This window comes from Scomber scombrus, chromosome 4 (genome assembly GCF_963691925.1).
Source record: "Scomber scombrus chromosome 4, fScoSco1.1, whole genome shotgun sequence".
NCBI classification, from domain to species: domain Eukaryota; kingdom Metazoa; phylum Chordata; class Actinopteri; order Scombriformes; family Scombridae; genus Scomber; species Scomber scombrus.
This window is the reverse complement of record NC_084973.1, coordinates 14,570,438-14,596,557: the sequence shown is the minus strand read 5'-3', so window position 1 is coordinate 14,596,557 and position 26,120 is coordinate 14,570,438. Positions and strand designations below refer to the sequence as shown.

General features: G+C 39.6%; 2 protein-coding genes and 2 long non-coding RNA genes across 4 annotated transcripts; 1 reads left to right on the top strand and 3 right to left on the bottom strand.

Moving 5' to 3' along the window:
- Window positions 1–1,003: 1,003 nt before the first annotated feature.
- On the top strand, window positions 1,004–25,138 carry LOC133978870 (uncharacterized). Its single transcript, XR_009925044.1, has 2 exons — window positions 1,004–1,397; window positions 24,684–25,138. It is a non-coding gene; the product is annotated as an uncharacterized LOC133978870 (long non-coding RNA).
- Window positions 1,763–3,746, bottom strand: LOC133978868 (uncharacterized). Its single transcript, XM_062417210.1, has 7 exons — window positions 3,553–3,746; window positions 2,837–2,979; window positions 2,643–2,707; window positions 2,424–2,561; window positions 2,208–2,306; window positions 1,865–2,123; window positions 1,763–1,812 (listed from the first exon to the last, which is right to left on the bottom strand). Exons 1-6 carry the CDS (start codon window positions 3,655–3,657, stop codon window positions 2,068–2,070), a joined length of 606 nt encoding a protein of 201 aa, XP_062273194.1. The 5' UTR covers window positions 3,658–3,746; the 3' UTR covers window positions 1,763–1,812; window positions 1,865–2,067.
- Window positions 10,461–13,271, bottom strand: LOC133978867 (uncharacterized). Its single transcript, XM_062417209.1, has 7 exons — window positions 13,105–13,271; window positions 11,680–11,822; window positions 11,500–11,564; window positions 11,258–11,395; window positions 11,048–11,146; window positions 10,702–10,963; window positions 10,461–10,651 (listed from the first exon to the last, which is right to left on the bottom strand). Exons 1-6 carry the CDS (start codon window positions 13,207–13,209, stop codon window positions 10,908–10,910), a joined length of 606 nt encoding a protein of 201 aa, XP_062273193.1. The 5' UTR covers window positions 13,210–13,271; the 3' UTR covers window positions 10,461–10,651; window positions 10,702–10,907.
- Window positions 24,587–25,826, bottom strand: LOC133978869 (uncharacterized). Its single transcript, XR_009925043.1, has 5 exons — window positions 25,714–25,826; window positions 25,498–25,596; window positions 25,149–25,413; window positions 24,674–25,097; window positions 24,587–24,601 (listed from the first exon to the last, which is right to left on the bottom strand). It is a non-coding gene; the product is annotated as an uncharacterized LOC133978869 (long non-coding RNA).
- Between the last annotated feature and the right edge of the window lie 294 nt (window positions 25,827–26,120).

Sequence of the window (26,120 nt, the reverse complement as noted above, 5' to 3'; positions counted from 1 at the left end):
GGCTTCCGGTTAGATACAGGATTGATTTTAAGATTCTTTTATTTGTTTTTAAGTCTCTGAATGGGCTGGCCCCAGAATACCTGTCTGACCTTATTAAACTCCATCAGCCCTCCAGAGGCCTTAGGTCCGCTAACCAGGTGGTCTTGGACGTTCCTCGATCCATCAGAAAAACTAGAGGAGATCGAGCCTTCGCAGTTGCGGCTCCCACCCTGTGGAACACATTACCTTTTACTGTGCGGACTGCAAACAGCCTCTCCACTTTTAAAACACTACTTAAAACGCACCTTTTCACTTTGGCCTTTGGGAGGATAGCCGCTTTTATTGGGTCTTTTATCTGTTTTATTTCTCTATATTATTATTTTTTTATTTTATTTTATTTAGTTTTTAGTTTTTATTGTTTGTTTTTATTGTTTCTACTTATTTTGCTGTAAAGCACTTTGGTAGGCCATTGGCTGTTTTAAATGTGCTATATAAATAAAGTTGACATTGACATTGACATATTATAATATATTTAAAAACACCTGTCACATGGCATTCATTTTAATGAATTATGAATTCTTATGCTTTATCAATGTTTTCTGGGGTTATACCGTGGGACATATAAACTGAGCAAACCTGACTAAGTCCTAAAAACGTAAGTTTAGTAATTGTTAAGAGCTTCTAACCTTGTCACGCACAGTTGTGATCATCAGGGGTCTTCCTCTGTAAAACCACTTCCTGTTATATGGCCGTCTTCACAGTTTGACACTTTGACACATTTCATGTGGTTCACTTGACCCGACATTATTCCCCAAATTATATTTAATATTTACAACAATTTTATTCCATTAATCTTTATTTAATATGAAAGAGTGATAATGTAAGATTATGCCAAACTAGTAGATATGGTGTTTTATTGAGAATATTAGCATTTTTTAAGCAAATGCATTTTTTTGGTTCAAGTTTTGGTGTTACACCACTGGGACATTTTTGCCATAATCGTCTAATATATAGTTTTGTATCAAAATGGATTAAAAGCAGAAATGTTATACTCGGTTCACAAGAAAAGAATGTGTGCAACGTTTTCATGCATTTATTTTCAAATTTTAACCCTTTTAAATTGGACTAAACCACATGGAAACAAAAACGTTGCGTCATGTCATTGACCCCTTTATGTACAGCACATAGTACACGTGGCCCTCACTCTTTCTGAGGGTGCACTGACAATAGTTTTACATAACACAAAACAACCTCATTCAGATGCCACTTTAACTTTTAATAGACTTTGGGATCCTCAAGCCACATTGAAGTTTCATTTAGCAGTAAATGTTTTGGGATATTCATGGTGAAATGAGTCACTTGAGGGAATGCAGGTCGGTTGTTGTGAATGTAAATTGGAGCCAATCAATGAAAGTGAAGTTGAAAAAGCATGAAGGAAACAATCAGCCAGTCCACAGCCTTACTCATAGTACTCCCATCTTTGACTCTACTACACACAAAAGCAGTTGCTTTGAACCATAAAAACACTTTTTTAAACTTTGTTGCAGCTTTCATTGGCCAGTGTTTTGCAGAAATCACTAAAAGCTCTCTGAAAATTACTTCTATGGTGTCAACTAGAGGAAAATATGAATGCCAAAAGACAGTGAGTGCAAACAGATTACATTTATGCAAAATACAAACATGCAAACAACAATCCTAAACGTTACATGCATAAAAGACAGGTGGTATCCTTTGAGATTTATGAATCTGATATTAAATGTGAAATCTATTCACTTCGCTTTAACGCAACAAAAAAGGAGCTGCTGTAAATAACAAGTCTACTATGATAAATGACTTTAACAGGCTGAGTAGCTCTTTGTTTTTATGAAATAGTGAAACAAAAAACATTTAAAAAGCTGTAATCTGTCTTGTCTTAATTTAAACCTCCTGCAACATGGAAAAGGTGTTCTTTTATAAAGACATCTGTGATGCATACAAGTGGTAACAGGACCTAAAAAAACATCAACAACAGTTCACTTGAATACAGATTAGACTCATGGTGTAACTTCAGGTCTCAGGATAGTCTTGAGGTGTAGGTGAGTGTAAACTCTATTGTTCTCCTTCCTTTATATCAGTGGCAGCCTCTTTCTCATCAGGACACAGGTCTGAAATAGAAAATTAACCCGATAAGTGTCTCAATAAGTTACCCATACAAGTTACTGCGGTGTGTATAGTAGTGAAGAGCTCACCTGTGATGCCTGCAAAGTGGAAATTCGCAGCAAAGTTGAGGCACGCAGCCTGTTTCTTGAAAACCTCCAGATCATCATCATCCAGCTTCCCAGACTTTGCTGTAGGGCAGGGAGGAGGAGGGAAAAGTTCAAAATATCTCAGTCAAAGCTGATGTGAAATACAAAAGCATGTTTTTGCATGGGTGTTAGGGTTAGGGTTATACATAAGACACTCACTGAAGAGGTAGAGATCTCTTGATGTTTTTGTTTCTCCATTGGTGGCAGACCACATAGTTGTGCCCGTTGAGACGACACAGTCAGTGCGGGTCTTCAGGTGCTTCCCAACGTATTCATAGCTGGTGCCGTTATAGTGAACTAGATATAAACATAGGTTTAATATATTTGTATTCAGTTTAAGTGTTGCTTGTAATTGTTAATAATATGCTATCTACTTACAGTTAATTGTAGTTGAGTTTTCAGAGGAGGTGGTATTGACGCTCCCACAAATACATTTTCCATCGCTTGTAAGGACAAAGACAAAAAAACAAAAGAAAAAAAAAAGCTCATGAGAACTTTTGTGAGTTTCACCCGTTACCTTTGCTGCTGGTTGCTTTAAAGCTAAAATCCATTATAAAAAGATCAATAGTTACACTTTGTCTGACCAGCGCAGGGTCATTTCATCACTACCAGGGATGGGTATATATTCAATCCAGGAGCTGCTGATTTTATTAAGTTCCCTCAGGACCTCTTCACTGGTTGATGTTCCAACACTGTAAATCCATTTTCCAGAAACCTACACACAGATTTGCATAATTTAAACCCATATTTCAAGATAGATTGTATGTAGACTAACTCAGATGGCTGAACACATCACTTACATTGCAAATGCTTTTGGAGGGAATCAGTATGTTCATTATGAACAGGAGGAATGATTACAGTGAGGAAAACCTCCTTCAGTGTTTGTATGGGCACCAAACTGTTGCTTTAAGATAGACTTGAAAAATGGTCAATCTTTCCTTTAGCAATATACACATTTGATGCATATCTGCATCCATAGCCTTCACATTTCTTAATGCCATTATTACAAGTTCTTCTGGGAAACTCCAACATGAGCTGCATCAAAGTTGGCTGCTAACTTGCTAATTCATTCATATTTAACTTGAGCAGCTAGCTGATGTTACATTCCCAAATGTTGGAGCTTCATAACACAACACAAAAAAAGAAAGAAAAAAAAGAAAACTATTTGCTTTTATTAATTTTACCAAACCATGAAAAAGTAAATTATAGATGTACACGGGAGGTCCTCTAAAACAAAGAGAACTGGACACCTGCTTTATACGTGGTGTAAATGCTGAGGATAACGTACCTGGCTTCGATCCTCCAGAGGTTTAAGCAGCTCTTCACAGTCTGAATCAGATGCAGCAGTCAGAGAGAAGAGAGCCAGCAAAGCTACACAAAACTGAGCAGACATGATTAGAGGTCAAATGGATACTGTACCTCAGCAAGACCAGGAGGCAGTGTGTGATGACTGGCAGAGGGGAAGTCAACTATATATGGGAGAGATAGACAGAGAGATAGTGAGAGAAAGAAAGAAAGACAGAGGGGTGTGACTGGGGGTTGAATGGGGTCATGGGAGGAGGGAAGACAACAGTGTGTTTGTTTTAATGTTTGTTATTTAGGTTCCTGAGACAAGGCTCCCATAGAAATGGTGGGATTGTGTAATTCATGATCGATAGTGAATGTTTAGACAACAGTGTTTTTTTCAGATAATCCCCTCTATTTCCATTTGTTGTGTAAGAAATCATGATAAAGAGTCCATAGTTAATGTTGCTTGTATTTGTGTATAAAGAAAGGCAGCTTTTTTACTGCCGAGAAAAACGCTGGTTTTTGGCTCACTCAAATACCCTCTGTCTGTCTTCTGCTGGGCAGAATAAATTATTCCTTCTGTGGGTCTCACTCTTTTTCTTTGTCAGTGTGTCGTGTGTTTGAGAACAGCAAGAGAGGGAGAAAAGATCACTTAGTATCAGGTACAATGTACTGTATACTGTATGTCATACAGTATATGTTCTTTATCGATTCCCTTTTCAATTCCTCATCAATTCTTTGTGTGGAAAAAAGTAGGCCTACACAGTTTTTTAGTGACAATGCAACAGTTTTATTATCTCCACTGTTTATCAATGACCTTGCATGCTGATGAATATATGAAACATAACTAGATAAGTTAAGTTAACTGCATTAATTAAATTATTATTTTGAAAGCATCTTACAGTCTCCTGCCTGTATGATAATAACAAAACGAGGGAAGCAGGAGTGCTCCGCTGTTATTAACATTAATGTTATATCTCTCTGCTGCACCGTTAGCTCTGGGACAGACATCATTTTTTGGGCCGCAGGGGGATTTTTCGCTGCATTACCCCAGGTGGCTACTGGGAAAAGTTGGCCGGCAGGCTGAGCAGCAGCACCCTATCCAATCCTACTACTATAATTGGAGAGCAGGATGTTTGTCTGTCCGTCTGTCCGTTCACCTTTTGCCAACCCCCTCCATCCCCTCCAAGGTTTACGGAGCCAGCCATTGCATATGGCATTTTTTTCGCATTTCATTTCATGTCAACTTCAATTTCTATTTCAATGTTAAATAAATAGTCTGCAGTTATACTTTTTATTTGGGACTCCAGACTGGGACTATTTTTTCAGCCTGTAACGTATATGGGTAGAGACGCCGTACGTAGGGGCATGAATGACGGGAGGAAAAGACAACAACAAAGGAGAGAGGAAACTTTTTGTTACAGTAATCCTACTACTATAATTGGAGAGCAGGATGTTTGTCCGTCCGTCCGTCTGTCCGTCTGTGCGTTCACCTTTCGCCAACCCCCTCCATCCCCTCCTAGGTTTAGGGAGCCAGCCATTGCATTTCATTTCATGTCAACTTCAATTTCTATTTCAATGTTAAATAAATAGTCTGCAGTTATACTTTTTATTTGGGACTCCGGAGCTACAGCCACCTGGGACTATTTTTTCAGCCCGTGACGCATATGCGTAGAGACGCTGTACGTAGGGGTTTGAACGACGGGAGGAGAAGAGACAACGAGAGGCGACATTTATCCACGGTCACAGACAATTTCAACATGCCTAACAAGAGCAAATCACTGTTGTAAAATACTCGCGATGACGCCAAATGCTGCATGACATTAACGCAAGGTGGCGAAACTCCAGAGAAGTCAGGTAAAAAACCACAAAACACAATCCACACAGTAGCTAATGCTAATGCTACAGCTACAGTTTGTTGGCTACTCACCCATACAGCCTTCCAACCATGTAATTATCCTTCCGCGGCATGAATTCACGCATTATGTTCCTCTTGGTCTCAGGATTAAGATCCTTTTTGTTCCAGAGTTAGATAACTTGCCTAACAAAAACTTTTGTTTATGAATGAGGAACACACACACACACACACACACACACACACACACACACACACACACACACACATACAGTACACACACATACACACTTCTGGCGGTAGTATTTTTTTGGTAGTTGGATAATGCTGGAAGTACAATTATGGTTGATCTTCATTTTTTACGAGAGGCTGCATTCATGTTGGTTACCACTTAACTGCCAAGCTGCAAGGTAAACAATCACTATATCTATAAAGTATATATATCGACAATCAACACATTTCCTTTTCAACTGTCTATTATATTAGGGTGGTACGTGAGGTCTCCACTGAGGTTGAGGTGAAGTTTAGGTTCATAAACAACTTCTTCAGCAGAGAGCCAGCAACACAGGTCACCATTTCTGACAGTCACAGATTTTGGTGTAACACCGGTTAAAACAAGGGAAAATATATTTTTTCAGACAATACTTGCATAACATATTACATTTTTCTGAGGTAATGAGTATTCACATTTTCCTCTATCATTACCCATCCTTACCAAGATTTAGAAATTATTACTTAGATTTTTGTTTTTAACATATGACTGTTTTCATTAGCAACTAGATCATACTTCACAATGTGATTATGCATGTAAAGCCTAACCTTTTCATGCACTGGGTCCACTATATTACAATTTAGTCTGTGTGTCATAGCCTATATAAACATTTTTCAGAAATCCTATTATCAATATATATTGACTTTGTTAACTAGTGGTGTGTCATCATGCATTATTTCATTTAAAAAAGTGTCTTGACTTTTTAGCAGTGCACTGTGAGGACAATAGCCACAGAATGCGACAGCAGAGGTGATCGGAGCTGCCTGAGGCTACAGGTACTCATACTGAACTTTTTGATTAACCCTTCATGCCTATATATGCATATATTTCAATTAATGTACAAATAAACATAAACATATAGCTAATTCACTTTCTTACCTACCTGCTAGCATTACCATGCTTATAAAATACCTACCTATATAATTAATTCATCCCACAGCAACTCAATAACACCGAAAGAGACTGAAAAAGACAGTATACAAATATACATTCTTCTCACTGCTTTAATCTATGAGCGTGTCTTTTGACAAGTAAACAATCCATTTTGGACTTTTTCGACAGTCTGTCGTTTTTTGCCCGTTTTGGGGAATCCTTCACAACTTTCACATAACACCCCGACGTTGCTTAATTTTGCTCATTTTTCATTCAGCCCGATTCCCTGGCTCCTTTTAACAAGTTTTGGGACAATCCCCCACCCTTCGTCACGTTTGACTTTTACGACAGACCTGTCGCATTTTACCCGTTTAGGGGAATCATTCACAATTTTCACATAACACCCCCCACAGTGCCCATTTCTCATTCAGCCCGCCTCCCTGGCTCCTTTTAGCAAGTTTTTCCCTTTCACCAGGACTTCTGCACTTCTGATGCATCCATCCTGACTAGTAACAATCTTAATGACCTTCCCAATTGGCCATTGAGCTTTGGGGAGTGATGGATCAACAATCAGGACTGATTCACAGCCATGTTATCTGATGTCTTCTGCCACTTTTGCCGTGTCTGAAGAGTAGGCAAGTAGTTCCGTATGAACTGGAGCCAAAACTGGTCCACAAGAACCTGACAGTGGCGCCATCTCTGCTGGCCGATGCCACTTGAGGCAGCACTGCATCTCGCCGCCCCATGAGGAAGATGTTAGGTGTGATGGGATCAGGTTTGGTGAATCAGCTGACAAGAACCCCAGTGGTTTTGAGTTTAAACTCCCTTCTATCTCCGCTAAGGTTGTGTTTAAGACATCCTCAGAAACTGCCTGGCTCCCTACTGCAACTTGAAGGCCGGCCTTGACGGAATGAACTTCCCTATCCCATGCTCCACCAAAGTGAGGAGCATTTGGTGGGATGAAGTCAATCTGGTATTCTGTCAGCTGTTCTTTCAGTTGTGGTTCCATGGCTGCAAAAGTTTCACAGAGTTCCCACTCAATCTGATAGTATCTCCTTTGGTCGGCCTCTTCTCGCAATGAACCGGCGAAGACAGAGGAGGAAGGCATCTACATCCAAGGAGTTGAGGAGCTCAATGTGAACAGCTCGAGTCGTGAGGCACTTGAAGATAGCACCCCAGCGTTTCTCAGTCGTCCTGCCTATCTTGACCAGGTAAGGCCCAAAACAGTCTACATCTGTTGAATAGAAGGGTGGACAGAAGAGCCTGATGCACTGCTGTGGCAAGTCAGCCATCTGTGGGACATTAGGCTGAGCTCTCCATCTCTGACAGGATGGACAGTTGAGTTTGTCTGACAGTCTGCTGGCCTCGCAGGATCCAATACACCTTTGTATATCTGCATACACTTGCTCTGTGCTGGTTGCAACAGCCGTTCATCAATGTCTTTGATGAGGAGTTTCGTTGCCAGGTGACTTGGGTCTAGCAAAATGGGAAGGACCTCTCTGACGCTTTGTTCTGCAATCTTCGCAGTCACCCCCCTACTCGGACCAGGCAAGTTGAGGAGGCCCACTCTGGAGAAAGGCTAACCAGACAACACACACACACACACACACACACACATACACACTCTATTCTCCTGAAGGGAAGGAGGGATTTACTTTTCACATCCAGTCAGCAGGGGCCTGTGTTCTCTGTTTATCCTGTTACATAACAGCCAGCTGGCAGAGTGTGAACCAAAAAACAAACAAAAAACATCTCCCACAGACACAGAGAAAGTAAAGATACAAACACAGAAATATCTCCCTTCTGGCCTCACCTCTTATTTCAACAAAAGCAATGGCCTCAAAATATTTCAGAAACTACTTTTGTTGTCTTTGAATATATTAATACATTGAACAAGCTGGACATCAGCATGCTTGACATCAAGTAGTTCTTTGTTTCCTCAGGGCAGATTCAAACTTATGTAACACTGAAAGATGATGGACAGTCATATTGCGGCCTAGTGTCCACCAACCACAGTGAGAGGGACTGGGAGTATCTAAAACAAAACAGAAAACATCACAAACAAAAGACACATCGATTAGCTCCCAGGACGGCTACACCTGTGACACCAAATGGAGTACTAGAAGGGAAAAGAAAAGATTAATTCTAAAACTAATAAATAAATGCTAAGAACAATGATTACAGACTAAACTTAAACCTAAAATAAACAATAGCCAGTGATGCCTGAAAAAAAGTCCAACACAGCACTATTAAAATAGCCCCAAGGTTAAAGGTGCAATTTACAACATTTTGCATCCACCAGATGTCTCACTATTGCACCAAAATGTCAGAGCAAAATAAAAGTACATGTCATTAACTCAATAAAGAAAAAAAAAAGAAAGAAGGTGGCCTCTGAACCGACACTAAACTCAGATCAAACTGTCAAACTAAACAGTGCTGATCAAATATGGATCAATATTCTGTTACAACATAACCTGGACTGTACTTGTTAGCTGTAACCTGGTGACCTTGCCGCCATGTTGAAAACGGACGTGGGAGGACACAGAGGGACTCACATGCAATAACTCGCACAAACGTCCAAACCAAACCAGCAATAAATACAAAGAACAAAGAAGCTCACTTTACAACACACACACACACACACACACACACACACACACACACACACACACACACACACACACACACACACACACACACACACAGAAGGTGTGACTTCACTCTCTGCTGTGGTTGCCATTACTCCACTATATCTTTAAACAGCAAATAGTTGTTTGCTGACATTTAGTGGTCAAAAAGTTCTATATTGTACATTTAAAGGATATGTTCACAGTTTTCCCCCTGCTACACTAACATGTGATGCCTCCAATTTTCCAATTTAGAGACTGGTGGTTTCTTGTAGAAGGAATAAATAATTACTGCTAATTATAATTATAGTAATAATGTAGCAATATGCATATGATGAGTCAGCACAACAAGATTCTTGAAATTCTTCATGCTTCCTGTGAAACACAAAGGCCAATCAGGAACTTGTCAGTTGTGCAATGTTGTGCATGGCCCATGTCAGACTCCAAGTTGGGGATACAGAGTCTATTTGCACAGTACTATTTGTCAATAATGGGGAATAAATCACTGATTACATTTCATTTCCCCATATCTGCAGCATATGAATATATTTTGGTTGTGTTTGTATTTTTGTTCTTTTTTTTTTTTGCTGATGCAGGAGATGATAAATAATTAGTATTCAATATTAATAGACATTGTAAGAGAAGGTCATGTAAAGAACACAGTGCACGTGGCCCTCACTCTTTCTGAGGGTGCACTGACAATAGTTTTACATAACACGAAACAACCTTACTCAGATGCCACTTTTGACTTTTAATAGATTTTGGGGATCCTCAAGCCACATTGAAGTTTCATTTTGCATCAAATGTTTTTTGATATTCGTGGTGAAATGAGTCACTTGAGGGAATGCGAATGGTTGTTGTGAATGTAAATTGGAGCCAGTCAATGAAAGTGAGAGAAAATTGCGCTGCTCATTGGGGATGAAAAGCCACCATCTTTTTCTTCTTCCAGAGAAATCACGACACAGTAAAACAACTTGTGAAAGGGCTGCACTCCGGCAACAGTTTCTCACAGCCATGTAAAACCACTGCCTTTGACAAGTTGACAACATGGAAAGACCAGTGCTGAGATAGAAGAAGCATGAAGGAAACAATCAGCCAGTCCCCAGCCTTACTCACAGTACTCCCATCTTTGACTCTATTAACACCCAAAAGCAGTTGCTTTGAACCATAAAAACTTTTTTAAACTTTGTTGCAGCTTTCATTGGCCAGTGTTTTGCAGAAATCACTAAAAGTACTTCTATGGTATCAACTAGAGGAAAACATGAACACCAAAAGACAGTGAGTGCAAACAGATTACATTTATGCAAAAATACAAGCATACAAACAACATACATAAGCTTTAAATGCATAGATGATGGTATCCAGTGTTATTTATGAATCTGATATTACATGTGAAATCTATTCACTTCTCTCTTCTCTATTCACACAACAAAAAAGGAGCTGCTGTAAATAACAAGTCTACTATGATAAATGACTTTAACAGGCTGAGTAGTTATTTGTTTTTATAAGATAGTTGAAAAAAACCTTTACAAAGCTGTAATCTGTCTTGTCTCACTTTAAACCTCCTGCAACATGGAAAAGGTGTTCTTTTTACATCTATAAAGACATCTGTGATGCATACAAGTAATAGGACCTAAAAAACATCAACAACAGTTCACTTGAATACAGATTAGACTCATGGTGTAACTTCAGGTCTCAGGATAGTCTTGAGGTGTAGGTGAGTGTAAACTCTATTGTTCTTCTTCCTTTACATCAGTGGCAGCCTCTTTCTCATCAGGACACAGGTCTGAAATAGAAAATTAACCCGATAAGTGTCTCAATAAGTTACCCATACAAGTTACTGCGGTGTGTATAGTAGTGAAGAGCTCACCTGTGATGCCTCCAAAGTGGAAATCTGCAGCAAAGTTGAGGCACGCAGCCTGTTTCTTGAAAACCTCCAGATCATCATCATCCAGCTTCCCAGACTTTGCTGTAGGGCAGGGAGGAGGAGGGAAAAGTTCAAAATATCTCAGTCAAAGCTGATGTCAAATACAAACGCCCATCCACAGTTTTTACATGGTTGTACACATAAGACACTCACTGAAGAGGTAGAGGTTTCTAGTTTTTTTTGTTTCGTCCGTGGTGGCAGAAGACACAGTGGTGTCTGTCCAGAGGACACAGTCCGTACAGGTCTTCAGGTAATTCCCAACGTGTTCATAATCGGTGCCATTAATGTGAACTATTAGATATAAACAGAGGTTTAACAAATTGTTATGCACTTGGAAGTGTTGCTTATAATTGTTAGTTTAGCATGTAAAATAATATGCATCGTGATCTACTTACATATCACTGTGGTAGAGTTTTCGGAGGTGGTGGTATTGAGGTTCCCTTCAATACATTTTCCATTACTTGTAAAAAAATGAAATGAAAAACAACACATGAGAACTTTTGTGAGTTTCACCAGTTACCATTGCCACTGGTTGCTTCAAAGCTAAAATCCATTTTAAAAGGATCAATAGTTACATTCTGTCTGCCCAGCGCAGGGTCATTTCATCACTACCAGGGATGGGTGTAGATTCAATCCAGGAGCTGCTGGCAGTTTTAAGCTCCCTCCGGGACTCCTCATTGGATGTTGTTCCAACATGGAAAATCCATTTTCCAGAAACCTGCACACAGATGATCAAAAATGAAACTCATATTTCAAGAACAATTGTATGTAAGCGAAACATTTTGTAAACTGATCTTGGGGCGAAGAGCTAAGACTCCTCTTCTTTTAGTTTTGTGTAGTGACTTTGGGATCTCATTAGTACAATGTGTGGTACAATTTAAAGGTAGGGCCACAATTTTACAAGTCTGTCCTAAAACAACTGTCAGGTGCCCAAACGAACATTGATACGTTCTTTCCTGCTGTACTCATTCCTATTGTTCATATTGGACATTTAGAGATCTCATAATGAGCTTTAAATGTAAGTGATGGGGGACAAAATCTATGGCACTCGTTTCATGCAAAAATGTATTTAAGGGTGTGCAGGTGGTCGAGTGGTTAAGAGCGCATGCCATGTACACAGCAGACCCTGGTTCAAATCCTTTGTTGCATGTCACAGCCCCCTCTCTCTCCCATTATTTCCTGTCTGTCAACTGTCAAATAAAGGTGTCTGTGACTGAAAAAAATCTTCAAAAAAAAAAAAAGCTTGATTAGTCAAATCTTTCAAAGTTAGTCTTTTTTTGCCGAATCCCCTCTTTTTGTTACAATCCCTCCACTGCAGCTGAACACTGTCAACTTTATTTGACTAACTCAGATGGCTGAACACATCACTTACATTACACATTTTGGAGGGAATCAGTATGTTCATTATGAACAGGAGGAATGATTACAGTGAGGAAAACCTCCTTCAGTGTTCGTATGGGTACCGAACTGTTGCTTTAAGATAGACTCGAAAAATGGTCAATCTTTCCTTTAGCAATATACACATTTGATGCATATCTGCATCCATAGCCTTCACATTTCTTAATGCCATTATTACTAATGTGCATTTATTAAAGCAACACTTACATCTGTAGATGCCTTACTATCTTGACAGTCTTTAGTTTTAGCACCTTACTTCAGATGTGAAATCAATCATTGGGGAACATTTAGTCACCTGAATGTTTCATTGTTGGCATGTTCAAGTTCTTCTGGGAAACTCCAACATGAGCTGCATCAAAGTTGGCTGCTAACTTGCTAATTCATTCATATTTAACTTGAGCAGCTAGCCGATGTTACATTCCCAAATGTTGGAGCTTCATAACACAACACAAAAAAAGAAAGAAAAAAAAGAAAACTATTTGCTTTTATTAATTTTACCAAACCATGAAAAAGTAAATTATAGATGTACACGGGAGGTCCTCTAAAACAAAGAGAACTGGACACCTGCTTTATACGTGGTGTAAATGCTGAGGATAACGTACCTGGCTTCGATCCTCCAGAGGTTTAAGCAGCTCTTCACAGTCTGAATCAGATGCAGCAGTCAGAGAGAAGAGAGCCAGCAAAGCTACACAAAACTGAGCAGACATGATTAGAGGTCAAATGGATACTGTACCTCAGCAAGACCAGGAGGCAGTGTGTGATGACTGGCAGAGGGGAAGTCAACTATATATGGGAGGGAGAAAGGTAGAGAGAGAGAGAGAGAGAGAGAGAGAGAGAGAGAGAGAGAGAGAGAGAGAGAGAGAGAGAGAGAGGATGGGGGTTGAATGGGGTCATGGGAGGAGGGAAGACAACAGTGTTTGTTTTAATGGTTTTTAGTCAGGTTACTGAAACGAGGCTCCCACAGACATTGTGTAATTGTGTAATTCATGGTCCAAAGTGATCAAAGAGTATATGTATACAGTGAATTTTTACACAACACTGTTTTTTCAGATAATCCCCTTTATTTGCATTTTTTGTGTAAGAAATCATGATAAAGAGTCCATATGTAGTAAATATTGCGTATATTTGTGTATGAATAAAGTCTTTTTTTTCACTACAGAGAAAAACGCTGGTTTTTGGCTCACTCAAATTCCCTCTGTCTGTCTTCTCCTGGGCAGAATAAATTATTCCTTCTGTGGGTCTCACTCTTTTTCTTTGTCAGTGTGTCGTGTGTTTGAGAACAGCAAGAGAGGGAGAAAAGATCACTTAGTATTAGGTACAATGTACTGTATACTGTATGTCATACAGTATATGTTCTTTATCGATTCCCTTTTCAATTCCTTATCAATTCTTTGTGGAAAAAAGTAGGCCTACACAGTTTTTTAGTGACAATGCAACAGTTTTATTATCTCCACTGTTTATCACTGACCTTGCATGCTGATGAATATATGAAACATAACTAGATAAGTTAAGTTAACTGCATTAATTAAATTATTATTTTGAAAGCATCTTACAGCCCCCCTACCTGTATGAAAATAACAAAACGAGGGAAGCAGGAGTGTTCTGCTGTTATTAACATTAATGTTATATCTCCAGCAGTGGACAAACATCGATGTGCAACACACTGAGCAGACACAGGGTTGTTGAGGTGAGACAGACTGAGCACAGAGTTAATTTTTCTTCACCTCAGAGTTGGTTTAAGTTGTTTAATGCTGCAGTGTGTGTTGATCAGCTGGTCTCATTTGTTACTGCAGGATTTTGCTGCTCCGCTATGCTAAAGATACTGTGTGAGTGACAGTGTAGAAGGTTCACATACTCCACGTCTGTCTCACCAAGGTAATTATTTAGTCATGACATCAAAACATGCTTGCACCATGGATGTATTATAAGAGCTGGATACTGGACCAAAAATGACGCCCATTCAGAACTATGAGAATTGCTCGGCTGGTGCATACCCCCAAAACGTTTGTAGCTTCTGGGTTTGCTTCAGTGTCGTACGGCCCACCGAATATGCGCAGTAGTGTGTCCCCTGCTGGCCCAGCCCGCGGGCTCCCGTTTGGCCCATAGACTTTACAATGTAATGATGTTAGGGATTTTTAAAAATTGCCTTTCTCGGCTAGAGGGAGGTTTTACATAATAATCTCCCTGGATCAAACATCCATAATATAAAGAATGCTAATTGACCTTGTTTGCAGTTTTTACAGTTGTGGTCTATGGGTATCATATGCTTTTTTGTCCTCAGGGGGATTTTTTTGCTACAGTTTCAAAGTGGAGCTGGTTCTCGATTCCCCATCCTACACACTGCTGTGCTTTTATATAGAAAGGAAAGGAGAAGATGTTCACTGGCACGTAGACCTTTATGTACATGATGATCATACATCTTTGGTAGTGAAAAAAGTTTAAAACATTGATTAAAAGCACCAACTAACCAACTCTGTACCAACTAACCTCTCATATCACACTGACATCAGTTAATCCAGATGACATTTAAGTATGAGTGACCAAAATTACTTTATAAGCTTGTGTCGTACAATTTACCATCCTTACCCCTCATGTTTCTTTGATTCTTCTCTTTGTTCAAATATTATATGTCCAGAGAATGTGGGCTGCAGAAATTAAGATGTGCACTTGATTAGCAAATTGGATCAAGGTTTAAACAACTAGATATGAGAGAGGCCCAAGCAAACAAAACCAACCTATCATATGGCTACAGGTTGAGTGTCCCATCTTGTTAAATAACATGGTCAAATAGGGGGGGCGGAATCAATACTGTACACTGTGCTTGTGTAGTTAACAGTATGGAAATTTCTTATGTAAATAGGTTAACCTTTGCCCATACCTTTTTTTTCTCTTCCTGATTGTCCTCAGCAAAGTGGCTGAACTAATACAATTTAAGGCCTTGAACAAAGCTCTTTTTCCCCCTCAATAACCATTTAAAGTGAAAATGCAAACACAAGTTTCAGGTTGAGCTGAATATTTTCTGTGAATGATGTTTATACTCTGAAGAGAGCTGAATTTGATCTGCACATCATTTGTTTCGTCAGGCCTTAAAAACACATGATACAGCATGAAAAGATTTTACTTGGGGTTCAATGTTATATATCTGTCATGTATTGTAATGTGGAAGAAAAACTGCCATATTAACAGACAGAACTGGTACGAATAATCATAAATGTGTGTTTAAAATTGTGGAAATGAGATGTGCCATGGTAACACAGCAAACTAACTGACAGCGACATGGTAATCACACTTGCACTTGCTGACCTCCAGAAGAAGAGTCAAACAAATCTCAGCGCCTTCCCTTAAATATAATGGACATGAAACCTGACTGGAGATCATTAGACTGTATACTTTATCAATGCCTGCATTTAATCACTGGCTGCACTTTATTGCTTACCAAATATATTTCCTAATCTTGAAAGAAAAAAAAAATACTGTGAAATCCAATAAAAGATTTCTTCTTCTTCTTCTTTTTTTTTGTAAAGGCTTTACCTTTCAACATCTATGGAAATAAAAGTTAATATGACAGAAAAACTGATTCCCAGACCTAATATAAAGTGTACAACACAGTCTCAGTGGTAGTCTTAAAAGATCTACACAATTACACTGTTAAAAAGACTTCACATAGATCTGCACAAGCCTCAAATGAACCTCATAGTAATATAATTGTGGAGTCTTTCCATTTCTCTTCCAGTAAGACATTAAGAAAATTGTCAGGAAAAGAAAACAGATGTTGCACATGACAAACCGGTATAACACATTTTCAACCATCACTCAAAAAGTGTCTTTAAATCCTTGAGAATTTAAAATTTTAGGATACATAGGATACTGGCCTTTTGTTTTCAGGCATGAAATCCATGAGATGTGATGATGTGTGCACAGTCAGTCCCGCACGCACGCACGCACACCAACTCTCCTGGAGGGAAGGAGCGATTCACTTTCCACATAACAGCCAGCTGGCAGAGTGTGAAAAGACCCCTGCATCTTTCAAAGTGGGAACACCCCGCCCCCCCAAAAAAAGCTTGTCTCTCTCTCTCTCACACACACACACAAAGAGAGATGCAGAGAGACATGCAATGAAAATAAAGGAACAAACAAACAAACACAGAAATATCTCCCTTCTGGCATCACCTCTTATTTCAACAAAAGCAATGGCCTCAAAATATTTCAGAAACTACTTTTGTTGTCTTTGAATATATTAATACATTGAACAAGCTGGACATCAAGTACAGTAGTTCTTTGTTTCCTCAGGGCAGATTCAAGCTTATGTAACATTGAAAGATGATGGACAGTCATATTGCAGCCTAGTGTCCAGCAACCACAGTGAGAGGGACTGGGAGTATCTAAAACAAAACAGAAAACATCACAAACAAAAGAAAAACAGACTAAATAATGTGCCAACTCCCAGGACAACTACGCCTGTGACACCAAATGCAGTACTAGAAGGGAAACCTGGTGACCCGGCCGCTTTGTTGAAAATAGACGTGGGAGGACAGAGGGACTCACGTGCACTAACAGGCAAACTCACATGCAATAACGCACGAACGTACGAACCAGCTATCAAAACAAAGAACAGAGAAGCTCACATTACCACACACACACACACACACACACACACACACACACACACACACACACACACACACACACACACGGTGTGACTTCAATCTCTGCTTTGGTTGCCATTACTCCACTAAATCCTTACACAGCAAATAGTTGTTTGCTGACATTTAGTGGGCAAAAAGTTCTATATTGTACATTTAAAGGTACAATGTTCACAGTTTTCCCCCTGCTACACTAACATGTGATGCCTCCAATATTCCAATTTAGAGACTGATGGTTTTTTTCTTGTAGAAGGAATAAATAATTACTGGTAATTATAATTATAGTAATAATGTAGCAATTTGCATATGATGAGTCAGCACAACAAGATTCTTGAAATTCTTCATGCTTCCTGTGAAACACAAAGGCCAATCAGGAACTTGTCAGTTGTGCATCAATATTAATAGACATTGTAAGAGAAGGTCATGTAAAGAACACAGTGCACGTGGCCCTCACTCTTTCTGAGGGTGCACTGACAATAGTTTTACATAACACGAAACAACCTTACTCAGATGCCACTTTTTTTTTTATATATACTTTATTTAACAGGTTTTCAGTTATATAAACAATCAAACATAAACAGACATACAGAATGTCAGAGAACATAATCCCATATACCTCCCCATAACCCTCCCCATATGCCTCCCCTTGGGACCAAGAGTACATGGAAATTAAAAAAAAAAAAAAAGAAAAAAAGAAAGAGAGACCCATCAACATTTGACAAGATTTCAGACTTGCAACGACCATAGTGATCTTGAAATGATGATAATGATGACCAATTAGGCATACACAAAGCATGGCAGAGTTTGAAAAGGAAGGAGTGAAAGAGTCCATTGTTAAAACTGTCAGAGTCGAAGTACACTATCGGTGGACCAGTCAGATGTCTAGATGACATGATCTATTAGAAATTTAACTTCTTCACATATTCAATAAATGGAGACCACACCCTCTCAAATTTGTCATCTGACCCATTCAAAGTATGTCTGATTTTTTCAAGTTGGAGCAGAGACAGTACCTCCTGGATCCATCTTCTAAAAGGTGGACATTTGTTGGATTTCCAGTTCATTAAGATCACCCTGCGCGCTATGAGGCTACTGAATGCTATTGCCCTCTTTTGTGTATTTGTGATATGTATTTCCATGGGTGTGACTCCAAAGATGGCAGTGAATGGGTTAGGTCTGAGAGATGCATTACATAGAGCTGATAAACAATCAAATATGGAGCACCAGAAATTTGTGAGGCGGGGGCAGGACCAAAACATATGGCCTAATGAAACTGAGTTAGTACATCTGGGACAGATGGGATGAATAGATGGATATATCTTTGCTAATCTGTCATTAGAGTAGTGAATTCTGTTGAGGACCTTAAATTGTAGTAACCCATGTCTTACGCATATAGAAGAGGAGTGTATGTTAGTAATGCACTTAGCCCAGACATCATCTGAGGTTGTAATACCTAGGTCTTGTTCCCAGGCTTCTCGTATTTTAGTTTGCGATGGAGGGTCGATGTTCTGGATTATTCTATAAGTCTTAGAAATTAGACCCCTGTTCCAAGGGTTTAAGTTTAGCAAGTCATGCGAAAAATCTTTGTCTGGCGGCTTGGGGTAAGAATCAAAGTGTTTGGAAGCGAAACTACGGACTTGGAGGTCTGAAAAAGTGTGATTTTGGGACATTGTGTTCTTTTACAAGGAATTCAAAAGATAGAAAGGAATTGTCATCAAATAAATCATCAAAAAAGACCAATCCATGTCGGTGCCAGCCAGCAAAGTTCGAATCAGTTTGGGAAGGTGCGAAAAAATGGTTATGGGACACAGGAGAAAGGCCGCTCACCTGATTGAGGTTAAAATGCTTGCGAAACTGTACCCAAATTCTAATGGAGCTTGAAACAACAGGATTGGAGAAAATCTTGCTGTTGGTACATAGTGACAGTGGAGCCGTTACAAGAGAGATTGGTGATATCGATGCGTGTGATGAGAGTTCCATTGTTGCCCAGGCGGGCCCGTCATTATCGGAAAATGCTGTTACCCAATATGCCAGTTTGGAAATGTTTGATGCCCAATAGTAATATAGAAAATTTGGGAGACCCAATCTTCCTTCAGATTTAGGCCTTTCGAGATAAATCCTCTTCATTCGGGGTGCTGAATGGTTCCAAATGAAAGTTGAAATATATTTATGTAATTTAACAAAGAAATGTTTTGGGAGCCAGACAGGAATTGCCACAAACAGATACAGGAATCTCGGTAACACTGTCATCTTAAGGGCATTAATGCGGCCTGCTAGTGAGATCGGAAGGCGTGACCACCTTTCTAAATCTTTTTTCGTGCGTTCTAATAAACTGTCGAAGTTTGCCGCTTTGAGTGTTTTGAATGAGCTGGTCACATTCACACCTAGATACTTAAAGGACTGATGTTCAGTTTTAAAGGGGAAGGAGTCATAATTTAGTGCTTTGCTCATGTCATGAATAGGGAATAATAAGCTTTTTGTTAGATTTAATTTATAACCTGAAAAACTCCCAAATTCCTGTAATAAAAGTAGAAGGTGAGGTATAGACTGAATCGGATCGGTAACAAAAAGAAGGAAGTCATCCGCATATAGCGCAGCCTTATGAATTGTGTTTCCTCTCGTAATGCCCTTGATTCCCTCATCACCTCTCACCGCTATAGCAAGAGGTTCTATGGCTAAGTCAAACAAAAATGGTGACAAGCAACAGCCCTGACGTGTCCCTTTAAAGATTGGAAAGTATGTTGACAGTAAACCATTTGTTTTAACAGCAGAGGTAGGGTTACTATAGAGAATTTTGATCCAATTACAAAACATTTCGCCAAATCCAAATTTCTTCATGACTGCGTGCAGGTATTCCCACTCTATTATATCAAAGGCCTTTTCGGCATCAAGTGATAGGATTACCTCTGGCAGCTGTATTGGGTGAGTGGAGTACATTACATTAAAGAGCCGCCTCGTATTAAAAAATGGCTGCCGACCTGGAATAAAACCAGTTTGGTCCTGGTGAATAAGTGTTGGTACCACATCATTCAATCGGTTTGGCAGCGATTTAGTCAGGATTTTATAGTCACAACAGAGGAGACTGATGGGCCTGTAGGATGAGCAGTCAAGTGGATTCTTGTCTTTCTTCAATATAAGTGATATAGTCGCTTGGGTGAGGGTTGGTGGTAGGCTGCCATATTCTAAAGTTTCATCATACATTGATTTCATAATATGTAATAATTTGGATGCAAATGCCTTGTAATATTCGATGGGAAACCCATCGGGTCCCGGGGCCCGTCCACTCTGCATGGAGTTAATCGCAACTCGTATCTCGTTAGCGGTGAGAGGTTGATCAAGCCAAGTTTGAGCATCTGAATTAAGAGTGGGAATATTTAGAGAGTCTAAGAAGGATTGTATTGAACATGCATTTGCATCAGTATTTGATGTATATAGGTCTGAATAATACTTTCTGAACTGACTGTTAATAAGTTTTGGGTCACATGTAGTTACACCTGAACCAACGTTTATTTCTGTGATTTGAGAGTTACTGTTTGTTTGACGGAGTTGATGCGTGAGTAGTCGACCTGCTTTCTCACCATGTTCGTAAAGTTTTTGTTTAGTTTTAAGTAAGTTTCTTACTGCTTGGTCGGTGCAGAGGTTATTGAATTCCATCTGAAGCAAAGTGCGTTCTTTCTGTAACTCTGTGGCAGATGTTGAGTATTTTTTATCAATGTCCAATATGGACTGTTCAATTTCTAAGAGACGTTTATTGCGTAGTTTATTCTGATGGGCTGTATATGAAATTATCTGGCCTCTAACGTAGACTTTATGTGTTTCCCACAGAATGCGTCGTGACATGTCTGGACAATCATTTGTTTCGAGGAAGAGGTCAATTTGCTCTGCAACAAATGTCTTAAATTCAGTACATAGCAACCGAGAAGGGTCAAGCTGCCACGTTCGTCGGGGCTGGGCATTATCTGGAAAATGGATGTCCAATTGTACAGGAGAGTGATCCGATACCACAATACTGTGGTACTTAGAGATGGTAACATGTGGATATAGATTATCGTTAATTAAAAAATAGTCTATCCTTGAGTAGCTTTTGTGGACAGGTGAAAAAAAAGAGAATAGTTTCGTATCCGGATTTAGTTTCCTCCATGGATCTGTGAGGCTGTAAGACTGCATGAAAGACTGAAGGACACCACCTGATTTAGACAGTTGGCTGTCCGGTTTGGGATTAGATCTATCCAATTGTGGGTGCAGTACGCAATTTAAATCACCGGCCATGATAAGCTGATGGGTGTTGACATCAGGTAAAGAGGCAATTAATTTAGTAAAGAACTGTGGATCATCCCAGTTGGGGCCATAAATATTTACAAGGATAATTGGGGAATTACAAAGTTTACCTATTAATATAATAAATCTACCATTGGAGTCTGTAATCGTTTTGGTATGGCTAAATTGAGCTCCCTTCTTAAAAAAGATTGCAACACCCCTAGAGTTATGGTTAAAGTTGGAATGGTAGACCTGACCGATCCAATTATTCCTCAGCCTTGTATGATGGTTAACCTTTAAATGTGTCTCCTGTAAAAATATGACGTCAGGGTTAAATGATCTCAAATGGCTAAAAACGTTATTGCGTTTAATTGCATTGCCCATGCCTCTAATGTTCCATGAAATGAAGGAGACAGAGCCAGGAGCTCTGTTTATCTGTATTTGCGATGTCATGTTATTTCAAACTTACAAAGATATGCTATGTCATCAAGTCCTTGCAGAAGATAGTCGGGTCTAACAATATAAACACATACTTCAAACCAACTTAAAGCCCAATTGTGGAAAGCTAACAAACAATAGTAAGAAAATGAAAACTCTTGGTACCCATCCCCGCAGGCTAACAGCCCATCAAGTAGGTTGCTCCATCTCCAGGCGAGCATACCATCAACAAGGACACTTGGTACTAAACTAAACACTAAGGGAGCTATGCATGAGTCAAACAACGCAGGGAAGTAACTGTCCTCAAAACTAGAATTCCCAAAATTAGTTGCTATAAAAGCTGCTATACGTCGAAAATAAATAATAAAATAAAAAGAAAACTTAGAAAAAGAAAGAAAAAAAAAGGACCAAAATAAATAATATTAATATTAATAATTTAAATAAATAAATTTAAAAAATAAAAGTAAAAACAAAAAACAAAACGAGGATGAACAGATATAAATTTAGAGGGATTCATGTAAGTAAAATAAGCTGAAGATAAGCCAAAAGTGGAGAGAGTGCCAATCAGACTACAAAGCCACTGGAAATTAATCCCTCCTGCTGATTTTGGAGATAAAATAAATAACTGAATGACCACAAGAAGAGTAATGAAGTAGCACAGTGGGGGAGAAAGCTGATTACTAACATATTAATAATTTACGAACTAAGCCGCACAAACAAACCTGTGACAGAAGAAACATTGTCACATCGATAAATGTCAGCTTTCAACACTGTTATAGTTTAGCAAATCTGGCCGTGTGTCACATATGCGGCATCGCAGCTTTTCATGTGGGTGTGGGATTCACAACCTCACCGTTACCTGAGTCCCCAGACTGTAAGCGTCCGATCAAGGCCGTAGCCAGGATTTTTCAAATACCGAGGTCAAAAATAAGACCACAATTTATATGACTATTTTGTTCAATCCATGATGTATTTATAACGCTTTCTTGCTGTGCATTTTTCAGTCATGGTCATTCTTGTGGTCCAGTTCTTTCTCATCAATTCCAATTTTGCAACTTAAATCAACTCCTATTTCAGTATTCTACAACTTCCATGGTTGCATATTTAAAAAGTATAACTGCAATATATTATTTTCTTTGTTTGTTCTTAAAATGTGGAATGGAGCACGGCCTGCTGGGAAAGGGAGAAAAGAAATCCAATGAATGAACAGTTTGCAAAATCGGGTCAAGTCCAATTCACAAATGTAGACAACTTATTTCTGGCGATTTCAAGGCTTCACTCCACCGCTGGCTATAGCCGGATACTTTCGTTTTGACATGGCAGGGGAATCTTCAAGTACGTGTCACATGACGGTCCGTTGATGCAAGGATAATTGTCTCGTCGGCTATTTTCACTTCCACGATTAAACGAAACTTCAAGAAAAAAAATACAGAGGACATGACCTCGGTGTCCTCAATGGTAGCTACGGCCATGCGTCCGATAATGTACTCCTTTGCCTCAGCCAGGTTATCGAATGAACTCTGTTCACCGTTTGGGCCAGTGATTTTCAACGTTGCGGGAAACAGGAGGCCAAACCTGGTGTTAGGGCAGCGGCTCAGCAGCTCTCTTGCTTCTCTGAAGGCAGCCTGACGCTTCCTCACAGCAGCGGTGTAGTCCGGATAAATGAAGATCCGTTTGTTGTTATGCTGGATGGGGCGCTGGCTTGATGCTTTTCTCAGGATATCCATCTTTTCCTGGAAATAGTGGAACTTAACAACAATCGGCCGCGGGGGATCCCCCTGTTTAGGCTTCGGCTGTAAGCTTCTGTGTGCACGGTCGAGTGTCGGGGTATAGTCCAGACCCAGTGAGTCCTGTAGTAGTTTAGCGACCGGCCGCTCCATACGGACATCCCCGAAGCTTTCATCCACACCGATAATACGACAATTATCTCTGCGTTACCGTGACTCCAAATCTTCAGTCTTGGCTGTCAGTTGCTTGACATCGGAGGTTAATGATGTAAGCTGTGTTTCTAGCTCAGTGACCCGGTCGGAGTATTGGTTAGCCCAGTCCTCCAGGCTACGTATTGATGTAGCGTGTAGCTTTAGCTCCTGGTTAGCATTCTCCAGGGCTTCGTGTAGCTCGGAGACAGTGCGGTCACTGAACCTTCTATTTTAGTCAAGACCGATTGTTCCGAGGCTTTAATGGCTTCCATGATGGTAGCGACGGCCAGATCCGGCGTGCCCTTGGGGGGTCCATTCTAAGGGGAGTCCGAGGCTTTAGTTGTAGCTGGTCTTGGCCTGCTCTTGTGGGACATGACCGTGAACGTTGCTTGATTTTAAGTTTGAAAAAACCCGAGATAAGAGAAAAAGAAAGAAAAAAAGTGCAGCTATATTACCGTAGGAGGTTTATGACTTATTTTACATAGGTATGGTGTTGCTTTAGAGGCTGAAATTTAGCGAAATTGTTGTTTTCATGCGGAGCTCAGGAAGGATACGTGTTCACATGTTGCTGCTCTCGAGCGCCCCCCTCAGATGCCACTTTTGACTTTTAATAGATTTTGGGGATCCTCAAGCCACATTGAAGTTTCATTTTGCAGTAAATGTTTTTTGATATTCGTGGTGAAATGAGTCACTTGAGGGAATGCAGGTTGGTTGTTGTGAATGTAAATTGGAGCCAGTCAATGAAAGTGAGAGAAAATTGCGCTGCTCATTGGGGATGAAAAGCCACCATCTTTTTCTTCTTCCAGAGAAATCACGACACAGTAAAACAACTTGTGAAAGGGCTGCACTCCGGCAACAGTTTCTCACAGCCATGTAAAGCCGCTGCCTTTGACAAGTTGACAACATGGAAAGACCAGTGCTGAGGTAGAAGAAGCATGAAGGAAACAATCAGCCAGTCCCCAGCCTTACTCACAGTACTCCCATCTTTGACTCTATTAACACACAAAAGCAGTTGCTTTGAACCATAAAAACTTTTAAAACTTTGTTGCAGCTTTCATTGGCCAGTGTTTTGCAGAAATCACTAAATGCTCTCTGGAAGTTACTTCTGTGGTGTCAACTAGAGAAAAATATGAATGCCCAAAAGACAGTGAGTGCAAACAGATTACATTTATGCAAAATACAAGCATGCAAACAACAATCCTAAACGTTACATGCATAAAAGACAGGTGGTATCCTTTGAGATTTATGAATCTGATATTAAATGTGAAATCTATTCACTTCTCTTTAACGCAACAAAAAAGGAGCTGCTGTAAATAACAAGTCTACTATGATAAATGACTTTAACAGGCTGAGTAGTTATTTGTTTTTATGAAATAGTGGGAAAAAAACCTTTACAAAGCTTTAATCTGTCTTGTCTCACTTTAAACCTCCTGCAACATGGAAAAGGTTTTCTTTTTACATCTATAAAGACATCTGTGATGCATACAAGTGGTAACAGGACCTAAAAAACATCAACAACAGTTCACTTGAATACAGATTAGACTCATGGTGTAACTTCAGGTCTCAGGATAGTCTTGAGGTGTAGGTGAGTGTAAACTCTATTGTTCTCCTTCCTTTACATCAGCGGCAGCCTCTTTCTCATCAGGACACAGGTCTGAAATAGAAAATTAACCCGATAAGTGTCTCAATAAGTTACCCATACAAGTTATTGCGGTGTGTATAGTAGTGAAGAGCTCACCTGTGATGCCTGCAAAGTGGAAATTCGCAGCAAAGTTGAGGCACGCAGCCTGTTTCTTGAAAACCTCCAGATCATCATCATCCAGCTTCCCAGACTTTGCTGTAGGGCAGGGAGGAGGAGGGAAAAGTTCAAAATATCTCAGTCAAAGCTGATGTGAAATACAAAAGCATGTTTTTACATGGGTGTTAGGGTTAGGGTTATACATAAGACACTCACTGAAGAGGAAGAGGTTTCTAGATTTTTTTGTTTCTCCGTTGGTGGCAGAAGACATAGTGTTGCCCGTCCAGAGGACACAGTCCGTACAGGTCTTTAGGTACTTCCCAACATCTTCATAATCGGTGCCATTATAGCGAACTATTAGATATAAACAGAGGTTTAACATATTGGTATGCACTTGAAGTGTTGCTTATAATTGTTTGTTATAGCACGTAAAATAATATGCATCTTAATCTACTTACATATCACTGTGGTTGAGTTTTCGGAGGAGGTGGTATTGACGCTCCCAAGAATACATTTTCCATCCCTTATAAGGACAAATTTAAAATAAAAAAAGCACATGAGAACTTTTGGGAGTTAAGCTTTGCAGCTGGTTGCTTTAAAGCTAAAATCCATTATAAAAAAAT

Coding starts and splice junctions, on each gene's coding strand:
- LOC133978868 (XM_062417210.1), bottom strand. CDS start 3,657: ATGTCTGCTCAGTTTTGTGTAGCTTTGCTGGCTCTCTTCTCTCTGACT. Junction 2,980..3,552: donor CTCTGGAGGATCGAAGCCAG/GTACGTTATCCT, acceptor ATCTGTGTGTAG/GTTTCTGGAAAATGGATTTA. Junction 2,562..2,642: donor AAACTCAACTACAATTAACT/GTAAGTAGATAG, acceptor GTTTATATCTAG/TTCACTATAACGGCACCAGC.
- LOC133978867 (XM_062417209.1), bottom strand. CDS start 13,209: ATGTCTGCTCAGTTTTGTGTAGCTTTGCTGGCTCTCTTCTCTCTGACT. Junction 11,565..11,679: donor CTGCGCTGGGCAGACAGAAT/GTAACTATTGAT, acceptor TTTTTTTACAAG/TAATGGAAAATGTATTGAAG. Junction 10,964..11,047: donor CCACTTTGGAGGCATCACAG/GTGAGCTCTTCA, acceptor TTTCTATTTCAG/ACCTGTGTCCTGATGAGAAA.